At 33.4% G+C, this 19690-nt stretch overlaps 1 protein-coding gene across 1 annotated transcript in view; it reads right to left on the reverse strand.

Moving 5' to 3' along the window:
- Positions 1-13430: 13430 nt before the first annotated feature.
- The window catches only part of PSPC1 (paraspeckle component 1), a 79329-nt gene continuing 73069 nt past the window's right edge, over positions 13431-19690 (reverse strand). The window contains exons 8-9 of the mRNA XM_059377710.1: positions 18174-18343; positions 13431-16142 (exon numbers count right to left, since the gene is read on the reverse strand). Coding sequence (XP_059233693.1) covers positions 15957-16142; positions 18174-18343 — 356 coding nt within the window. The 3' untranslated portion in view covers positions 13431-15956. The remainder of the gene's footprint in view (positions 16143-18173; positions 18344-19690) is intronic.

Here is a 19690-nt window from a genome sequence, read left to right on the forward strand (position 1 = left end):
TAGTTCACCAAGCCCTTTAAAACCTACCTAAACCCCATCTACATAGATGGTTAGAAGGTATCATAGCCCCTAATCTATATAAGTTTTGCACTGGTGAACTATTTGTCTCATACTTTCACTTATTAATTATTGCTGATTTTGTTGACAACAAAATTCTTGAGCCAATATCTTTTCCTAAGCATCACAATTTTTCATGCAGAAAACACTTAGTAGATGTCACAAAAACCTGAAGCCTTCCATCCGGACTGCTATTCTATTCTTCGAAGTTGGTAGCACCAAAGTCACTTACCATCTGGTTAAGAACTAGTCATCTTTGTTTTCCCACATAACAGCCGCCCCCCACATCCAATTAACCACTAAGCCTTGACAACTTCATAGTTAATTAGGGTCTTGACTATTCCTTTCCAATCCAAGTAACATATAAAAACTGGTTTCCTTGCCTGCAGTCTGAGTTCCTACAAATGTACCCTTTCCAAAATGTAGTTAACTTTACTAATACAAACCTGACCACCACCATTCTCTGGCCAAAAACTTCCAATATACCTTACCATGGAGTAAGATCTTATTAGTTTTCTATTCTCTTTCTGGATTACTACCAGCTTCGTGCACATTTATCAGTTCCCAGGCTTTGCTCATAATGGGTCTTCTTTGATTACACCTGCTCTCAAAGACAAGCTATAATGCATCTTGAAAATGATACTCAGGCACTTCTACCTTCCCGACTCCTTGGATATACTCATTAAGTAATTCTCTCCCTTTTATTCTGAATGGTCCTTAAATCTCCCTTGCCTAAACAAGAACACTCTCCTCATCCTTCCCAATTAGTTTATCTTCTACTCATTTCTCTTCTCCAAACTCTCTAGAATACTTAATTTTGGACAAACAGATCTCATATTTAGTAAGTGAAGTCACCCTAATATACTGAGCACTGCCACTGAGCTGAATACACAGCATACTATGTTTTTCCCCAGTGGGTAATGGAATACGTGATAACTTACTGCACATGATGCTCCAAGTCAAACACAACAAAACGATTTCTACTGAGGATTCCAAGACTTCTTTTATATTCACGTGTGCTTTCTGGAAATTTTCCTTTCTTCTCCCTGCCTCCCAAGTCATGTAAATGTGATCCAAGTCTCAAATTCAGAGGTGTTGCTCCTAATATGTCTACCATCCTCTTGTTTTCCCTTAGGCCTTTTCTTCACCACTGAACAGTAGCTACTGTACTGCATTCCAACCTCTGCCACCAGGGTTTGGAACTGCTCAACAACAGGAGCACCTTGTAACTACCCCATACTGGCTGCCCTAAGTCTTAAATGTAGCAAATACTTAAACAGAACTAATATTCCATTCAACAGTACCTACCATAGAATCAGTGATTCATGATCTATGACCACTTCTATTTTATACTCACCTATGCTCTTTCCAAATGTAACAATGATAAAATTCTTCACAATTCATTCATAGGCCCTATCCATTTAAAAAAAAAAAGATTTTTATTGACCAAATGCATGCATATATCCAATTACGACAGCAACAGTGCACATACATTAAATTAGCATTCTAATACCTAAGTTATTTTTAACTATGTGATAAAATTCTGGAAAACAAAAAACTCATCATAGTACTAGCACCCATGCTATTGTGTATGCGTATCTTCAAGCACTACTCCAAATAAAATAACGATTAAAGAACAAACAAGAAAGGAATAGTTGCTTTCATTTAATGATGATTCAGCCAAAAGCACATATAATCCCAAAAAGCACTGAGACTCTACTGGGTATCGTTTTGCTGCATCTGTTCCATACAGCGACAGTTCAGATTGGAGCAGAAAAAAGTGATCCTCCAGGAAGAATCCTGGGATGAGGAAGGGAGCTAAAGGCAGGATCATGAGCATGGGAAATTAATGAAATGGTAAAGATACTAAATGCTGGGGGAAAATTTTTATGAAAAACTTATACAAATTAGTTCAAACAGCAATTAGTGGTCTAAAACCAATTCTCTTTCCACACTACTGAAACAAAGAAAATTTAACTATGGTTCAAGTAAATACTAAAATACACTTAAGGGTACCTGGGTGGCTCAGTCAGTTAAAATATGACTCTAGATCTCAGCTCAGGAATTGATCTCGGGGCTTTAAAAAAAAAAAAAAACCCAAACCAAAAAACATACATACAGTACATATTAACTATAAAGAAAAAACTACATTAGAACTTTGGCTAACCTGAGTTGACTCAATTTATTTGTCCTCCATGTAGATGTTAGACAACATGTACCACTGTTAACATGTTGATTATTAACTAAAGTTTAACCATAATGTAAACTGGAAATTTTTAAAAACATTCACAAATACTGCACTTGGATATTTATCTCCCAATTTTTCAACAGCTCTGAAGTCAAGGAGGAAAAAAATGGCAAAACAGAAAATTGTTTTGTTTAGGTCCCAACTAAGTGGCATTCTCTTTCTTCCTAACTTATACTAATTTGCATTTACTATAAAATAAATGAAAGATAAAAACCTAAATCCAGGAACTTAGTAATGTCTACTATTTGAGAAAAATGTTAATCTTCTTAGAAATATTTCAAATCATATTGTAAAGGCAATTCAGAAAAGCAAATAATGCCTCCTTTATAGGTAATTTTAAAAACCCCTATAATCCATCAAAATGAACAGTAATGAATGTTAACTCAAAGACAATGATAAAGGAATGGAAGGGAATCGGTAGCCCTGAAGAAACCCTTTAGAGTATTGGAATAATTACCCACTCTTAAATAGGAACTGTTAATAAAAGACCAAGTGAGATAAAGTTTCTTCAAACTTTGTATTATATGCTTTTCTCTCCCAATATTTGTACAGAATAGTTTTTCAAACTCTTTTTCATATAATACCCAAGTTATTTTTCAAATCTTCTAAGAGGACTAGGCGTTCCCTTCATAACATCCAAGTTTTATTGAATGACTTCTCTGGAAATAAATCTTAACCACTCTGTCATTTTAAAGTTCAATTACTAGAGAACTGCCATAATCAGACCTTCAGTGTCTATAGACGTGTATCTGATGATCACATTTTTAAAAAATGTATATGGATAATCACAGAAACTATAAGCTGAAGTTGCTACACGTTAATAGGAGACCCTTCTGAGTATTTCCCAAGGAATTGCTCTTTGCAGCCAACCTGTCCTACTTTTCCTGCTTCAAATCTTCTCTTCAACATATACCAATGATTAGAAAAGGTGCAACAGAGAAACTAATATGTAAACTTACAATCAACAGCCTTCATTTTATACTCAATCAGAATAACAGGTATTCTTTTTCTGGAAATAGAAATTGGATTTGGACACTTTAAGAGGCGTTTTATTTTAAGAGGGGGAGGGAGAAAATCTTAAGCAGCTTCCATGCACAGCACAGAGCCTGACACAGGTTTGGTCTTACAACCTTGAGATTATGACCTGAGCCAAAATCAAGAATTGATCAAGAGCTGCACACATAACTGAGCCACCCAAGTGACCCTGACACTTCAGGAAGGCTTTTCTATTTCCTTCCAATACCTGTGGTTTCCTTAATGCTTAGGATTCCACCAACACCAAAACACCACTGTACTTGAGACACCCAATACACAAAACATACACTTGGGAACTTTTTTAATTGAAAAAATTTAAGAGCCCTTATTGTTCCAGGAGTTAAAAATTTGCTTTCTTCCATGCCATCAACCTCAACAACTCTCTAGTCTCAGTTTAAGGTGTGACTTCCATCCATCCATTTCAAATTACTCCCTTCACATGTCCTTCTATCACTTGCTCTTAGTACTTTCTTTTTAGATAGATTTCTATATGGACATATGTAAGGGTACATATTCTCCTCAATTCTATTAAAAACTGGACTATTTGCTTATACTCTCTAATGGCTCTTTCTCTGACGCTCAGTACAATGATGAAATCGTCTAAGAATTTATCATTTCTTCCCATGATTTCTCTTGCCACCCACTGAACTTCAAGCTTAAAGAGGGTGAGGACCAATTTTATTTTCTTCACTCTTATACAAATGAGCTGAGACAAAAATGTTCAATAACTGTTTGGGAAATGAATAAGCAATCTGGGATTTTCATCCATATACTTTAATTGGTTCTGAAAACTACACTTAAATTTATGCCATTACTCCATGATATTCCCGGAGTCTGGTTCAAAAAATACTGAGTGTCAAATGTGCTATGATATGGGGAACATTAATAAGAGATGAATAAAATGCAAGCATAACAAGCAAGTAAGTAAACATGATATACTGAGAAAGTGACAGGACTGAAAATTCTGTAAGACTCTTAAGAAACCTACAAAAATATCTGTGGAGACAGGGGAACAATTTTAGTGTTTAGTACACAAGGGGTGGAAAGTAGATGAGGTTAGAAAGGTAGACTGAGAACAGATCATAAAAAGCCCTGTGACCTAGAGGCACCTGGCTGGCTTAGTTGGTAGAGTGTGAACTCTTGATCTTGAGGTTGTGGGTTTGAACCCCATGTTGGGTGTAAGGATTACTTAAAAAAAAAAAAAAATCCCTGTGGCCAACAATATAGTTGGTTTTTTGTTTTTGTTTGATTGTTTTTATTTTTGAGAGACAGAGAAAGAGAGAGTGCACGAGCCAGGCTCTATCCCCACAAGCCTAAAATCACAACCTAAGCCGAAACCAAGAGTCTGAGGTACAACCAACTGAGCCACCCAGGTACCCTTATAGTTGGGTTTCAATTAAAATGAAAAGCTATTGCATCTGAAAAAGGAGACCTACAATGATCTAATTCACATTTTTAAAGGATGCACTAGATACGATGTGGAAACTGAATTACAAGAACAAAAGAAAAGCATGACAAGTTAACAAATGACAGTGCCCTGAGAACATATTTACCAGCAGAGTTTTAAAATCCCAACAATCCACCATAGATAATCAAAACTGAAATACTAAAAAAATCCAATACCTTACTCTCCCTCAAACAGCTACCCCACCCCTGATCCTGAACACACTTACCTTCTGTGTTTCAGTTAATGGTTATCACCATCATCACCCCATCATTCAAACTAGAAAACTCCTAGATCACTTTTCATCTCCTCCTCTCCCACCAACACACTAGTCTGTTAAATTCACTCTACTTCTGAATTACCATCTGGAATCGGAACAATCATCATGGACACTAAAGATCCTTTCAAATATCATGTGGGGGGAGGAGAATATGAGAGTGAACCAACGATCTATGTGGTCTGTTTTCTGATCCATTTACTTCTTTCCTAACACCCAGTCACCTAAAAGGCAAAGATCAAAACTCCTCTACTTAAATCAGTTTTATCTAAACATAACTTCTTACCTTCTTACTCTTACCTCCTCCCCTAAACAGCTCCTAACTGCTCAGGATCTCTGTTCACTTATTAGCACTTCTGACACCATTCCATCTTCCCACAACCCTCCCTCCCTATCCTCTACATCCAAAAAACCCTACAGCTAGCAAGTATTTACTCACCTTTGTGACCTGCTCAAAAGTTATCATCTTAGCGAATTCTTCCCAGTCTTCCCAGTGTAAGTGAATACTTGCTTCTAGGTTTTCAGAACATTTCCTATACCCTTCCTTACTACCAACTGGTCTTATACGTTGCTTCTGCAAAACCACCAGACTCTAAATCCCAAGAGGGCAAGGACCATATTTTATTTGTTGTATATTCTCATGTCAACAACCATGTGTTGCCCTCAACTGGTGTCATTCATTCACTAAACAAACACTTAATGAGGATGTAATATAAAATGAAGACAAATCACTAAATGATAAGATCCGTACTCTCCTAGAGCGGACACTCTGGACAGAATCAAGTATAAACAAATAAATGAACACAAAATCATCACACAAAGATTTTAAGAAAAATCTTGTAGGACAATAAAATTTGGGGACTTAAAATTTTACCAAGTATCAAGTAAAATAATAAACACAAAAGAAAAATAACAAAAGTGAAAAAAGTAACTGTAAACTTAATGTATATAATTTATTTCCTAAAAGCTGGTATTCAAATTTCTTTCTTGCACTCCTGCACAAACACCAAACAATTATACTACCAGGAAATCAATCTAACACCTAATGGTGAATATATAAACTCTAAAGTTCAAACTCAAATTGTTCATTTGTTAAAAAAGAAAAAAATAACAGCATAATTACACCATGTAATGAGATTCTGGGATTATATCCATGTAAGGAAAAGAGAAATTTGACAAAGTTACTGTTCTGGACCAGCACTAACCAGAAGAAAAATAATGCAATGTAAGAAATTCTAAATTTCTAAGTACATTAAAGAGAAAAAAAGCAACAGATGAAATTAGCTAAACAGTACATTTTATTTAACCCGATATATACAGACTTTATCACTTCAACATATGACCATATTAAAAACTTACATTCTTTTTCTTCTTATCAAATCTTTCCAATTCTGTACTTTACACATCTAATTCAACTGGCAAATTCTCTCCAATATTTATGTGTATGTATATTTCATTACTTAAAATGCAAAAGATTTGAATACCCAAGTTCTTCCAAATATGCTAAACACTACTGAAAAATTGAATGTAATTACAATAAAATTAAAAATCTTACAGTTTCACTAGTCCCATTCCAAAGACTCAATAGCCCACTTATGGCCACATTGAACAGCACAGCTCCAACAGATTTACGGCATCCATTTCACCCACATTTTGTGTCTTTTATCAGCACAGACCAAATAAAACAATGTTGTCCCTTTTTTTCCTGAGACAGACATTTTCTAGTCCTCTTATCTGAAACAGCTGTCACTTTCTCTACCTTTAAGACCTCATAAATTATTTCACCTCTATTTGTTCCTCTAGGTCTAGAACACTAGTGCCATGGGAGCTGAGGGTTGTTCTATTCTGCATACAGCTATTATCTGCAGTGCCCAAACTGCAAGAAACCGTCAATATGGCAACAGCAGAAAACCACTACTGAATGTTTTAAATGCTAAATTATTTAACATGTACATCATACTTATGTAATATCCAAAAAATGAATGACTAGAAACTGCTTTTGACAGGTCGTCTTCCATATGGTTCAAGTAGCTGCAAAATAATTCAAATTTTAAGATCTATAATTTCAATCAACCTAGGGAGTATCTTGTCCATTCAGAGGTCTAAAAGATCATAATATGAACCTAACTATATCTTAGTTTACCTCAGCTCTGACACTGTAGCACAAATACTGGGACATAAACTAGTTCCTCCTAAAAATATAACCATGTTATATAGCAAGAGAGAAATTAATAATCTGAATACTTGTTTTCTATATTATACTTCCTATCCCCCCAAATTTGGAGCATGTCGTTTTCTAAAACCTTCTGATTTCCTCTAATATTTTAAAAGATTTAATGGCTCCAGGTCAAAGTCAATATACCATAATATAAAGAAAACAAAAAAAATAAGGATTTCTGAATTTTCCTAATTAATCATCATGTGTTATTCTAATAGTAGCAACAGAACCAGTATAAATCTAAAGTTTTTATACCTGTCTAGTGGGATAATAATTGGGGCTGTTAAATATGAGATCAGATGTGCAGGGAATACAGAAGTCTTCTTTATCTGTGGTTTTGCTTTCCACCGTTTCAGTTACCCAGAGTCTGGAAGTAGACAATACTCTTCAGACATATGGTCAGAAGGTCACTAATAGCTTAATGCTACATCACAATGCCTAAGACATTCACCTCACTTTATCTCATCACAAATGCTATATCACATCATCAAAGGCATTGAATACAGTACAATATTCTGAGACAGAGGCCACATTCACATAACTTTTATTTATAGTATAATTGTATCTTTGATAAATTGTATATGTATCTCATTATTGTTAATCTCCTACTATTGTGTCTAATTTATAAATTAAACTTTACTGCAGAAATGCCTGTTAATTAGGGAAAGTACATACAGGGTTTGGTACTGTCTGTGCTTTTCCACTGGGGGTCTTAGAATGTTTCTTCCTCAGATAAGGGGACATTGCTATATAGGGAAACCACAACATAAATCAGAAACCTTCAGTATAGGGGCGCCTGGGTGGCTCAGTAGGTTAAGCAGCTACCTTGGGCTCAGATCGTGGAATCGAGCCCCACATGGGGCTCCCTGCTTCTCCCTCTCCGACTGACACTCTGCCTACTTGTGCTGTTAAATAAATAAACAAAATCTTAAAAAAAAAAAAGAAAACTTCAGTGTAGATTAACAGCTTGCTTTTTCAAATTTTACCTTTTTTCTGCATTTGTGTTCCTAAAAATAAAGCACTGACTTGTAGAAATATAATTTACTGTAGTGTCCAAGTACTGCCACAGGAGTTAATCATTTCTTGATTGAAGGAAACTAGTAATAAATAATTGAAGAGGAAAAATAAATGTGTAAGAAATCTATCCATGTAATTTTTAAAAAACAGATTCAAGAAACTTTTACTCTCAATAGACTACATGAGAATTTCACAGTTGGAAAATAGGGTAATAAGCCATGTTGGGGAAGAAACCTAGTAGTCTCTTTGAATCCTGGGTTCCTGTGGAGCAAGGAATCTGACTCCTTAATTTAAAAAAAAAAAAAAAAAAAGGAGGGGGGGTAGGTTGATGCAAAGTTGAAAGATAAAAGGTGTAGCTGAGTTGATTTCCTTGAGGACAGATATGTAACCACTCAGATTCAATCCCATTTCTAGTTCACAAAACCACAAAATGCTTGGTCAATGTGGATTTCCTGGTAAAACTGAGAGGACATTATAGTATGGCAATCTTTGGGAAGCAAGAGCGAGAGGGGCACCCAGGTGACATCGAAATAACAAACAAGTCTCTCTCTGTTTCCTATACACAGATTTTAGCAAACATACACAAGGTTCTAGAAACTACCTGCTGAAATATTTAAAAGGCTATAAACCAGGTGATTGTTTCTTTGCACTAATAATAGTCAAAATTTTTTAAAGGAACTATAATCAGTATCACAACTATATGCTCTCATTATGGATCAATTTAATTGTTTTAATGTACTACATTTAATGTATTGAATAGAGTTTGAATAATACATACATGCAGCGTAAATCTTTGTAAGGTCTCATGAGCTAGGCTATAACTTTACCATAAAATTGCTTAACAATTTCCATTTACTGAACTCCTTGGTGGCATTACTTTCTAAAACGAGTAATGAAAATTAAAGCTACAAACCAATAGAAAATTATTTTAATAAATATACTCACTGTCTTGGAAAATGCATTTATCAAATGTATACCTTCAATCTAGTCAACTAAAAGATCAGTTCACAAAAGAGAAAGGTTGAGTTATCATTTTAACTCATCAAAAGAGTGTCACTATATTCATTATTTACCAAGATGGTAAGCAAAGACCAAGAGTGTTTTCTAAAACCTTCATCTGTCAGGTATAAGCACTTCAACATTTTTCTTTTTTTTTTTTTTTAAATAACCATGACACCCAAAATGGGGCTCAAACTCATGACCCCAGCAAGGTCAAGCAGGAGTCCTACAGCTGGCCAGGCACCCCAGGCATCTTCAAATATACTTATATAAAAACATTGTTACAGTGTTCCATTTCTCATACTGTATAGGTAGTTGAAAATCGGTTAAGTGAGAAACCTTTACAAAACTTTCAAATTGTACTTTTCTGTATTCTATTTTCACTTGAATTCACTAGGCTTGTAACACAAAAAATCCTAGTTCAAAAATCTTATGTGTAAGATTTAGCACTCAATAGCCCACTTATAATTAATGGACTTTTTTGCAGTACTTGTCAGTTGGCAGTATCTGGAAACGTTTGGGAGTTTTGAATGGTCTCAATGACTGGCCAGAGATCCTAAATAACATATAACGTACCAGGACAATCACCTATGCTACCAGCAACAAAAACCAACTAACCAAAAAGTTACCGTGATTCTTTTGAGTAACACTTCAGAACAGAGATTCTCAAAGAGTCCCCAAACCCAACATTATCTTCATCAGGGAACTTGTTAGAAACTCGTTAGCCCTACCTGAGACCTGCTGAATCAGAAACTGTGAGGTAGAGCCCAGAAATCTGTTTTAATGAGCCCTCCAGGTGACTGCAATGCACACTGAAGTGTGAGAACTACCAATCTGAAAGGATATTCACATGGATGCTGGTTTTTAATTAAGAGTAGGCATTTTGTTTTTTCCACTCCTGTATCTCCGCCTTAGGAAAGGGTACAGCAAACAAAAGGACCCCTCAATACATATTGGTACAATAAATACATGGATATAGTGCAATTCTGAATGACATGGCTCCCTCATAAACTCTGTATGACTGCAAAAATATAATTTTGTGGACAATTACTCTGATTTTCATGTTCAACTTTGTTGAACTGCTGATTCCTAATGTTTAAATATTCTAACCAGTCCATGAACATATATATATTGTAAGCAATTCTAAGAATTAGCATTATAGACTAAGTAACCACTGAGCAAGTTACTACCGCCTCCAACACTTTTAAGAAGGTCAGAAATTAAAAGACAGTCACTGTGTGAGATTGTTTACTTTTTCTCATTACATATAAAACACCAAGCAACATTTGTAAATCTAAGCAATGTGTCACATTTGATGCTGATTTAATGTTACCTAATAATCTGAAAATACCCTGACAAAAAATTAACTACCATTATCTTGGCACAATGTACGATAATATAATTTGCAGAAATTAAATAAGCATATAAAAAAGAGAGTAACTCCTAGGCCAAACTTGGCAAAGTTAACAGTGAAAGGATTGTATTTACATGGTTCTTCTAAACCCCCAAAACATACGTAAACCTTCTTTCACATTCACAAATGTCCGGTAGGATGACATTTTGCATAAAGAAGATGAAACAAGGATGACTATGTCTTAAGAGATCCAGTCACAGATATAACATGAAACATAATGAATTACTGTGGCTACTCCTTTAAGTTTTGATACTTATATCCTTGTATTTCCTACCTTAAAGATAATAATTATCTGAAATAATTTCAGAGATAGAAACAAATGTTAGATGTAAGTATCAATTCCAAAGTCTTCAATCTGCAAACACACAGAGAATTTAAGAAACTCCAGGTCCAATTACATCACTACTCAAGTAACGTCCACACATTACTATTGATGCAATGCAGAACCCTTGTTTTTAATTAATAAAAACCATTTCTTATTAATGGACAATACTCTTATTTTTTAAAATTTTATTTATTTATTTGAGATAGAGTGAGAGAGAGGGAGCACGAGCTGGGGGAGGGGGACAGAGGGGGAGAGAAAGAAGCAGACTCCCCGCTGAGCGGAGAGCCCAATGTGGGGCTCAATCCCAGGAACCCGGGATCATGACATGAGCAGAAGGCAGATGCTTAACCGACTGGGCCACCTAGGTGTCCCAACTGATACTTAAAAAAATAATAGTAAGTTGAAAATTTAAGAAGTATGCATTCCTACTAAGTACACTTCTTAATTCTACCTAATCGTACTAATTATAATTAGTCTTTATGAGATGGAAATGTATTACATGAAATTTGGGTAATTATATTGTAGAAAACACAACTGAAATTTTACATACACATATATGCAGAATACCACCTTTTAAAATCCACTTCTTTAACTCAGAAGACAAACAGTAATTCTAACTTAAGATTTTTATATCAACACAGTCAACAAATCTAGTATCTACTGCAGAGGTGAGAACTGGTAAGAGTAACAGTGATTCAAACCATAAAACTATTATATCTGAAAAACAATTTTTAAAAAATGTGTACTACAAACTGGCAAGATTACTTTAAGAAATGCACTATACTGCATCTAGAAAATACAGGCTTCTCTTATTGAAAAGGGAAAATGTACATCATAAAACAAATCAGTATTTTGGAAGATCAGTATCTTCCACTGATCCCACCAGGTAAATAAAAAAAAAAAAAAATCAAATAATAAGTATCAACCAAAAGGAATCCCTAAAGATAATTATAATCTAAACATGGTTTTATAGAAAAAGACAAGAAGTAATATTCCCAAGGTAACGACATTCTGGTTCTGCCTTTAAATATTCAGTCTTTTAAGATTCAAACTTCAACTATTAATAGTTTTTCAGTAATCAAGAAAACAAAATTTCAAGATGGCTTTTCTACATGTAGAAGACAGTGCTTTTGACAAATAAAAAAAATACAATATATAATACATAAACAGAGTTCAATCAGACACTATTAAAAAAATTTAAGATCAGATACTAAAAAATATATATATAATATCCCCAGAGTGATGTTCTAAAAATTACTAGTCCACACTCAACTGGGAAGCTTTGTGTGTTTCATTTTACACAACTGTGAACAACAATTATGTAAAGTGAGCACACAAAAATTGTTTCCTGTTTTTAGAAATTTGGTTCTGAAGGGTGCAGGAAAGGTAATAATGCTCTTGAAAGTATGCCACTACTCTCGATGTATTTAATCATCATTTATTTAGGATGAAATAAACCCAAACGGGCCTATTTAACTTAAGTGATGGACTTGCTACTTACTTTGAAGTAGTTTCCACCTCTTCCCTCCACCCTGTCCCAAATAAGTCCATGTCAACAAGCATCTATCAATGAAGTAATCACAGGAACATACTTACAATTGCTTAATTTAGGAGTCAGATATGTGGGTGTTCACGAACTTATTTTTGAAAATAGTCTTTCAAATCATTAGCACTTTCTTATATTTCAGGAACATATTTTAACATATTATGAGATATTATAACACAACAACACACACAAAACATTTAAATACCACAATATTCCCCAGAAAATTTCCTGTTTTTGCAAAAAAAAATATATCCCTTTTATTTCTTATAGTCCCATTTGACACTAAATTTCAAAAGTTTTAAAAAAGGTTTAAACATAAACATCACATTCACAAGACTTTTTTTTTTCAATCACACACTTATTTCAATCACACACGTATCTTTTTCTAATTCAGAATCTTGGCTGTAATTAGCAACCAAACCCCCAAATATTAATTAGTGACCATTAATCATTCACACTAATTACTTAGTAATTAGTATAGACTTTACTTTTAAATACCAAGTTACTGAAATGTTCAACAAGTATGTTTTGAATAAAATGTGAAGATGTAACTTCAATTAGTACTTGAGAGACAAGATCTAACATTCCATTAATGTCCTTGTTGATGATTTCTATTTCTTATATTAAATAGCAATTCTGGAGAAAACAGGTTATTTTTTCCTCTAATATTATGGATACCGTTGGGTTAAATAATTTCTTTCACTGAGTGCTCAGTACTCATTTTAAAAAGAAAAATCCAAAATTTCAAGGAATAACAAATTGGGTTTTCTGAAATCTGGACGAACCAAAAGTTCTTTAAAAACTAGGTCTGTCAAAAAACAAAGAAACAAAACAAAACAAAAAAACTAGATCTGGCAAGAAGAAAAACAATTTATTTATCTTCAAAGCAAACAAAAAATGGGTAAATTTTGACAAAATAATTAGAAAAATGGGTGTTTATTTTATATACATTACTTACATAATAATAGCATATGAAATCTAAATCCTACAGACTTTTAATTCAGTAAATTATGACACAGAAAGAAACATGATACTGTGAAATTCTAAGATTGTTTCATATTAGCTTTTTATGGAAAATTATGGTAGCATATGACAAGTTCACACTTATTTAGAAAAGCTAATATTATTTATTTTTATATCTACTGCTTTTAAGCAAATGATATTCAAATATCTTCCTCAGTCTGTATACTAATTCACAAGAAAAAGTACTGACTGAACCAGCCACAAAGTTGTTCATACAAAAACACTAAAAACTGAGTAACTGGGGATTCACAGATGTTCCACTTGACTGTCACTCAGAAGCTGACTGTTCCCAGGGTAAACTTGGTAAATACTGGAACAAAGGTTTTCTTGATGCAGGGAAAAAGCTGTGTAGAACTTTATTCTTGGAGCCAGAGTTGAGCCGGACACTAGAACGTTCAGGAGATAAGGACATCTCTTTGTGTACTGGCTTTCAAATGTTCTTGAATCAATGTTACAGAATTTCACAGCCTTGGCCAAAGACAGCTTGGTATTAACATCAAAGGATCAAGTCTTTCCCACTCTTAATTCAGTTTTGAAGCAAAATACAAAGCTAGCAAACCTGGGATTATATGAATAAAAATAAAGATGATGGGAAAGGTATATTTAGGTGCAATAGGTATCATTTAAAAATTATAGTTAATGTTAAAACTCCCTACACTGCAACTAATTAAATTCCACTCCCTGTCAACTCATCATACATGTGGAAAATGTGATGAGAACAATCTTTTTTGACTATTACTTACAACTTCCAAATCGTGTTTTCAAGTATTTGCCAAAAAACAAAAGCCTATGAATACTGCAAATTTTAGAAAATAATTCTATCCATACAGCTGTGTTTAAAAAATATGTGAAACAGTACAAAAGAAAAATGTTACAAAAGAATGCATCTCAATTTTGCTTCACAACTGCTTTTATGCAAGATTTTAAATTAACTGAATTTATTTTTTTACAAAGTATGCCTTCCAGCATAAACAAATACCATGCAAAAACAAGTTAATTTTTACATACTGTTCATTTCAAAACAGAATAGTTTTCATAAAAATGCTAAAAGCATGATACAGTAACACACTAAAATGTGAGAAATAACTGTTATAATCAATAGCTGATGCATCAGATTTGTGGCTTAATGTAAATATATAATTCCTTAAACATAATTTTAAATTAAACATGGCTAACATACAAAAGTTTAAATATAACAAGGACTTTGTTTTAGAATAACAATTATAATGGGATTAAAAATCAGTTTATTCCTAGTACCGAAAATCAAACTTCAAAATACCTATTTGACAGTAGAGGGAACTAATCTGATCCAATGATCTCAGCCATTCTCAAATTAATTTTTTCTTTTTTAAATCACCACTTGAACTGTATTCCTTGGAAACAAACACAACTGGCCTGTCAGACAAGTTTACTGGACTTAACTATAGGATGATATTTACAACACCACAAAGTTAATCCATCTTTAATACTTCTGTAAACATTCTCAAGAAATACCCAATTCTAAACCACACCAAATCCTCTTTTAAAATCCAACCTAACAGTATTTTTTTATTTTAAAAGAAAATTAAAAGGGTAAGATCTAGATACGGACACCAAATAATGGCAGATAAGATTACAAATAGGCATAATTTTAAAAGCAAAAGAGATTTGCCTCCAAACAGTTTTTTTTTCCAAGATTCAAAAGGTTTATTTGAAAAAATCAGCACAGGACAAAGATATCCTTAATATTCCTTCTCAGAATATTTGAATATTCAGAATCTATATGAAATGTAGACAGCAACTCTGATTTCACAGAAAGAACATCATGGTTTTATACAAATGTAAACCCATTCCCACATCCCTCCCCAACGTACTATTTTTATCCACCCCTTACTGACATTAGCTTGTTCACTAAGCTTCTATCTTCAGTGCTACTTGCAAAAACTAAAAAAGAGAAAATCATTTTCATTTTTAAATCATTGGGATTAATTAAAGCAACCAAAGTATTACTGTTACAGCAAAGTTTAGTAAAACTATGAGAGAATACTACTAATAACATTTGTAAATTATCCAAAATGATTTCTTTATTAAGATTAAGTAACTACACAGACTTCACAGTTCTATGGCATATGTATATTTAGCTAAAGTCACAAACACATTTTAACATTCACAATGATGAGCATCATCATTACCATTCTAATCTACAAAGGTTATGTATGAATAAAGAAAAATACAAAAACCTCAAGTTTTACAAAAAAAAACTTTAAAGTCTACATACATTAACAATAAAACCATTTCTTCCAGGTAACAAGTAAAAGTGTAAAGGCATACCACTGAGGTTTTTTTCTCTTAGTAGCCAGGAATGAAATAATGTTTAATATCTACGACGCTTATTAGGGCCTTCAAAGTTGCCCCCTTGGCTTCCTCTACCAAAACCACCAGGACCACCACTAACAGGACCTACACCACTCATTGGTGCTTGAGGGGTTTCAGAACCTGTTCTACTCCCCATAGGTGATCCCATCTGAGATGATGGTCCTTGAGGAAATCTATCATTGTGCTATAATACCACATAATAAATATGAAGTCCATTTGGAACACGCCAAATGTAAGTGACAAGAAAAATTGGCAAAATCCCAAGTGGTGGTGTCATGAAGTTCAGCAGAAAGTCCAGCAGAATCAGGATCACACATAGAAGGAAGAAAGGAGCAATTTAATTAGTTACTACGTTAAAAAAAAAAAAAAAAAAAGCATCTGAAGAGTTACAATTGCTAATGCTATGCCCCAATTTCATGAAAAAAAGAACTGATTTTAAGAAGTAAGTGAGTGCCATTTAAACCTAATCAGTATTACAACACTGTTCTGATCTCTCTTTTTCTTAAAAGCTTATACTGTGCTGTGTAATAAAAAATATTTTTTTTTTGAAAATCAAAGAGGTAAAACTGGGGAGCAGCATCACATTGAAAAAATAAACATTTAAAAAATTTCAACAGTAATGCTTTTAACAAAAAAAAGTACTAGTACAAAAACAAAGAGTTAAATTTCAGCATTAAAACCTTTGAGGTGTTTTTCCAGAAAGACTATTAATGGGAAAACAGATACAGTTTTTAAAACCTGACAGTTTACTAATATGTACTACTAATAGCACAATTAAATAAATATCTGAAACTTATGCTTTGGAAAACTTTACAATAACAATATACGTTAATCTCAAAGGATGACCAGAAATCCCTACATGCAGTAGTAAAATGTCACTGTGAAAAAGCCCAAGGGTGATATTCAAATAAAGGTCACAATTTCAGGGAGAGGGGTGGGAAAATGGGCCAGTTAATATTACTCTTAAGTTACTACAGATGATTGATTATATGCTACAGAAAAACTTAACCAAAGTAGTAAAAGTTTTTACTTAGCTTTTCAACATTTTACTATAATATAAAGCCTCCAAAGAAGGAAACAAGTACACTAATTATATCATGTGCCATCTAATCATAGATACTAATGGCACTGCCTTTTTATCTCTGTACATAAACACTCATTAAAAAAAAAACTGCTGGCATGTCTAATTTTTCCAAATTTTTAAAAGACTGCATTAAAGTAATTAAGTTTTAAAAATGATGAAACACTGTATCCATCCATTCTAAGATGCACATTCACTTTTAACATCTCTGAAACAGTATGGATTTATATTTGATGGCATGTCTGAATTTAATTGGCAGTGCTTTTTCTTTCTTAGCAGCAATGACGCCTTAACATCTGCTGTGTAATTCCAAAACTAAACTGCCTTTTCAAAACATACAATCAACCAATCTTCCTTTTCTGAATATTATTTAGAACAACCATTAACAAAACCAAATGAGAAAATGTTCTGCCAAGAGCCTCATTTAAACAGTGATAGACTTCAAGGAAAATGAGAGAAGTTACGAGTCTTGCTACTGATATTCAAATAAAATAAGAACTACTGAAAAATTTTGCTTTTATAATTATTTGACCCAAACAAAGATATCTTCACACTGTCAAACCAAGAAATAAACTGTATGCTTTTTAAATTTTGTAACAAATACAAAATGAGTAATTCTGTAAGACTGCAAAATGTAAACTGAAAATACACGTTAAAATTTTAATATACATTATTTTATAGTTTAAAAAAGTTCCCTGAAATTAATCGTAAGTGATCTTTTCGTTAAAAGTGTTTACTAAAACCTGTTTTCACACATACTGGAGTTTCATTCCCCACCAAAGGTAAGGAGTCCACACAGGAAAAGAACACAATCTTAAAATACTTGGCCTTTACAGTGAATACTAAGAGGTGGATACACACTAAAAGCAATATAAAAATAACTGTAATTAATATGTATCTGCCATATACTTGAGTACAAAAGCGCGCCAAGAATGGTAAATTAACTCTTGTTATATATAAAAATTGCCTCTCATAAGTCAATATAGAACTTCACAAAATTACGTTTCCTTCACTGCATCGTGACCTTTACTGCCAAGACAAATGATGCCAAATTATGTTAAGTGTGAAGTTACCTTTGGGGCAGAAAAATATGTATTACTGAATATAATCAAAATAATGTTTATGATACATTACCACTGCTCCATTATCTGGCATCATTGGAGTTCCCATATTTGCAGCTCCTTCTGGTCCCATGGCAGGACCAGGACCCATTGGTGGGCCAGGTATAGTTCCTCTGTTGTTCATATTCATACCCATCATTGGAGGAGGACCTTGGTTACCAGCAGGTGCTGGGCTAAATGCATCTACGCAAAACAATCTATACTTAGAGCTGTCCTATCTTAGTTTAGTAAACATTAAAAACTTAACAATACTTATGCAAACTATATAACAACTATTATCAAAATCACTTCCTTCTTTGAGAACAGGGCACCTAATTTTATCTACTCCATAATAGAGCATTACCTACACTACAGAATTTTCAACCCAAAATCAAATGTATATAAAACAAATGAGAGAACTATCAGTTATTGTAGGATATTTGAGACTGTCAAAGCTTCAAAGTTTTTTTAAAAAATGAGTATTACTTGTTATAGTCTGCTTTTTTAAGAAACTACTCTCTTACAATGGTAACTATATTATACCAGTTTAAATTAACAGCCAAGGATTAGCACTTGGAAACTATAAGTAGGTATATAAAGTTCACTAAAACTAACCTCTTGACTTTAATGTAAGTTACTGAACATATTCCAAAATTATAGGAGGTACTATTTTTTAACTTGAAACATTACAGCAATAGGCAATCTAAGCAGAACCACTGAAAAGCGCCATCATGACAACGCTTATTTTTTAAAAGCAAATATAAACATTAACAGAGCTATCTGAATTTTTTCGACATACTAAAAATTATAGAAATGGGGATAATCGTATATACTTCAAATTTTTCCATCAAAAAGATATCCACCCAACCTCATGTTAATTCCAATAGTGTTTGAGCTGAAATATTGTATTTATAATGGTTTCAAATACAACATTTTAACAAATCTTCTTTGAATTTTATTTTTAAAAGTATTCATACTTTATTTCATTAAAAATTCGTAACAGACAAACTCCAACTTAGAGTTCTCTTCTAGTGTTTCGTTCTATAGGTCAATTTTATAACCCTCAGAACTCAATTTCTCAAAAACACATTATAACAGGAGATTGATACTTTCATTCAAACCCAGAACTCTATCTAGGACCAAATGCAGCTGACTTCTACATAAGACTGAGCCCAGGGAGCAACTGGAAGGAAAAAGTCTTTCTTACTCCCTACCAGTCCCTGGCAATATACAGACTACCACTCTCAACCCAATCCTTGGGAACTTAGCCACTTCATGAGATGAAATTATTTTCCTTAATCCCAAAATGTCCCTGCTAACAAACTGAATATTGTAACTATCCAAGAATATTTCTATTCCCTTAGCATAGCTATAAATAAAAATTTTTACTAGAATTCCATGACATGTCCCACATGGAAATGAGGAAGAATGGAGACACTATCTATAAGGAATCTTAACTTTCCCTAAAAAGAACAGATCAAGGATTAGGATTTTCTTCTCTTTTTAATAAAATATAGTTTTTACACTTAAATTGCAAGATTCAAATATAAC

This window comes from Mustela nigripes, chromosome 15 (genome assembly GCF_022355385.1).
Source record: "Mustela nigripes isolate SB6536 chromosome 15, MUSNIG.SB6536, whole genome shotgun sequence".
In the NCBI taxonomy this organism is placed as follows: domain Eukaryota; kingdom Metazoa; phylum Chordata; class Mammalia; order Carnivora; family Mustelidae; genus Mustela; species Mustela nigripes.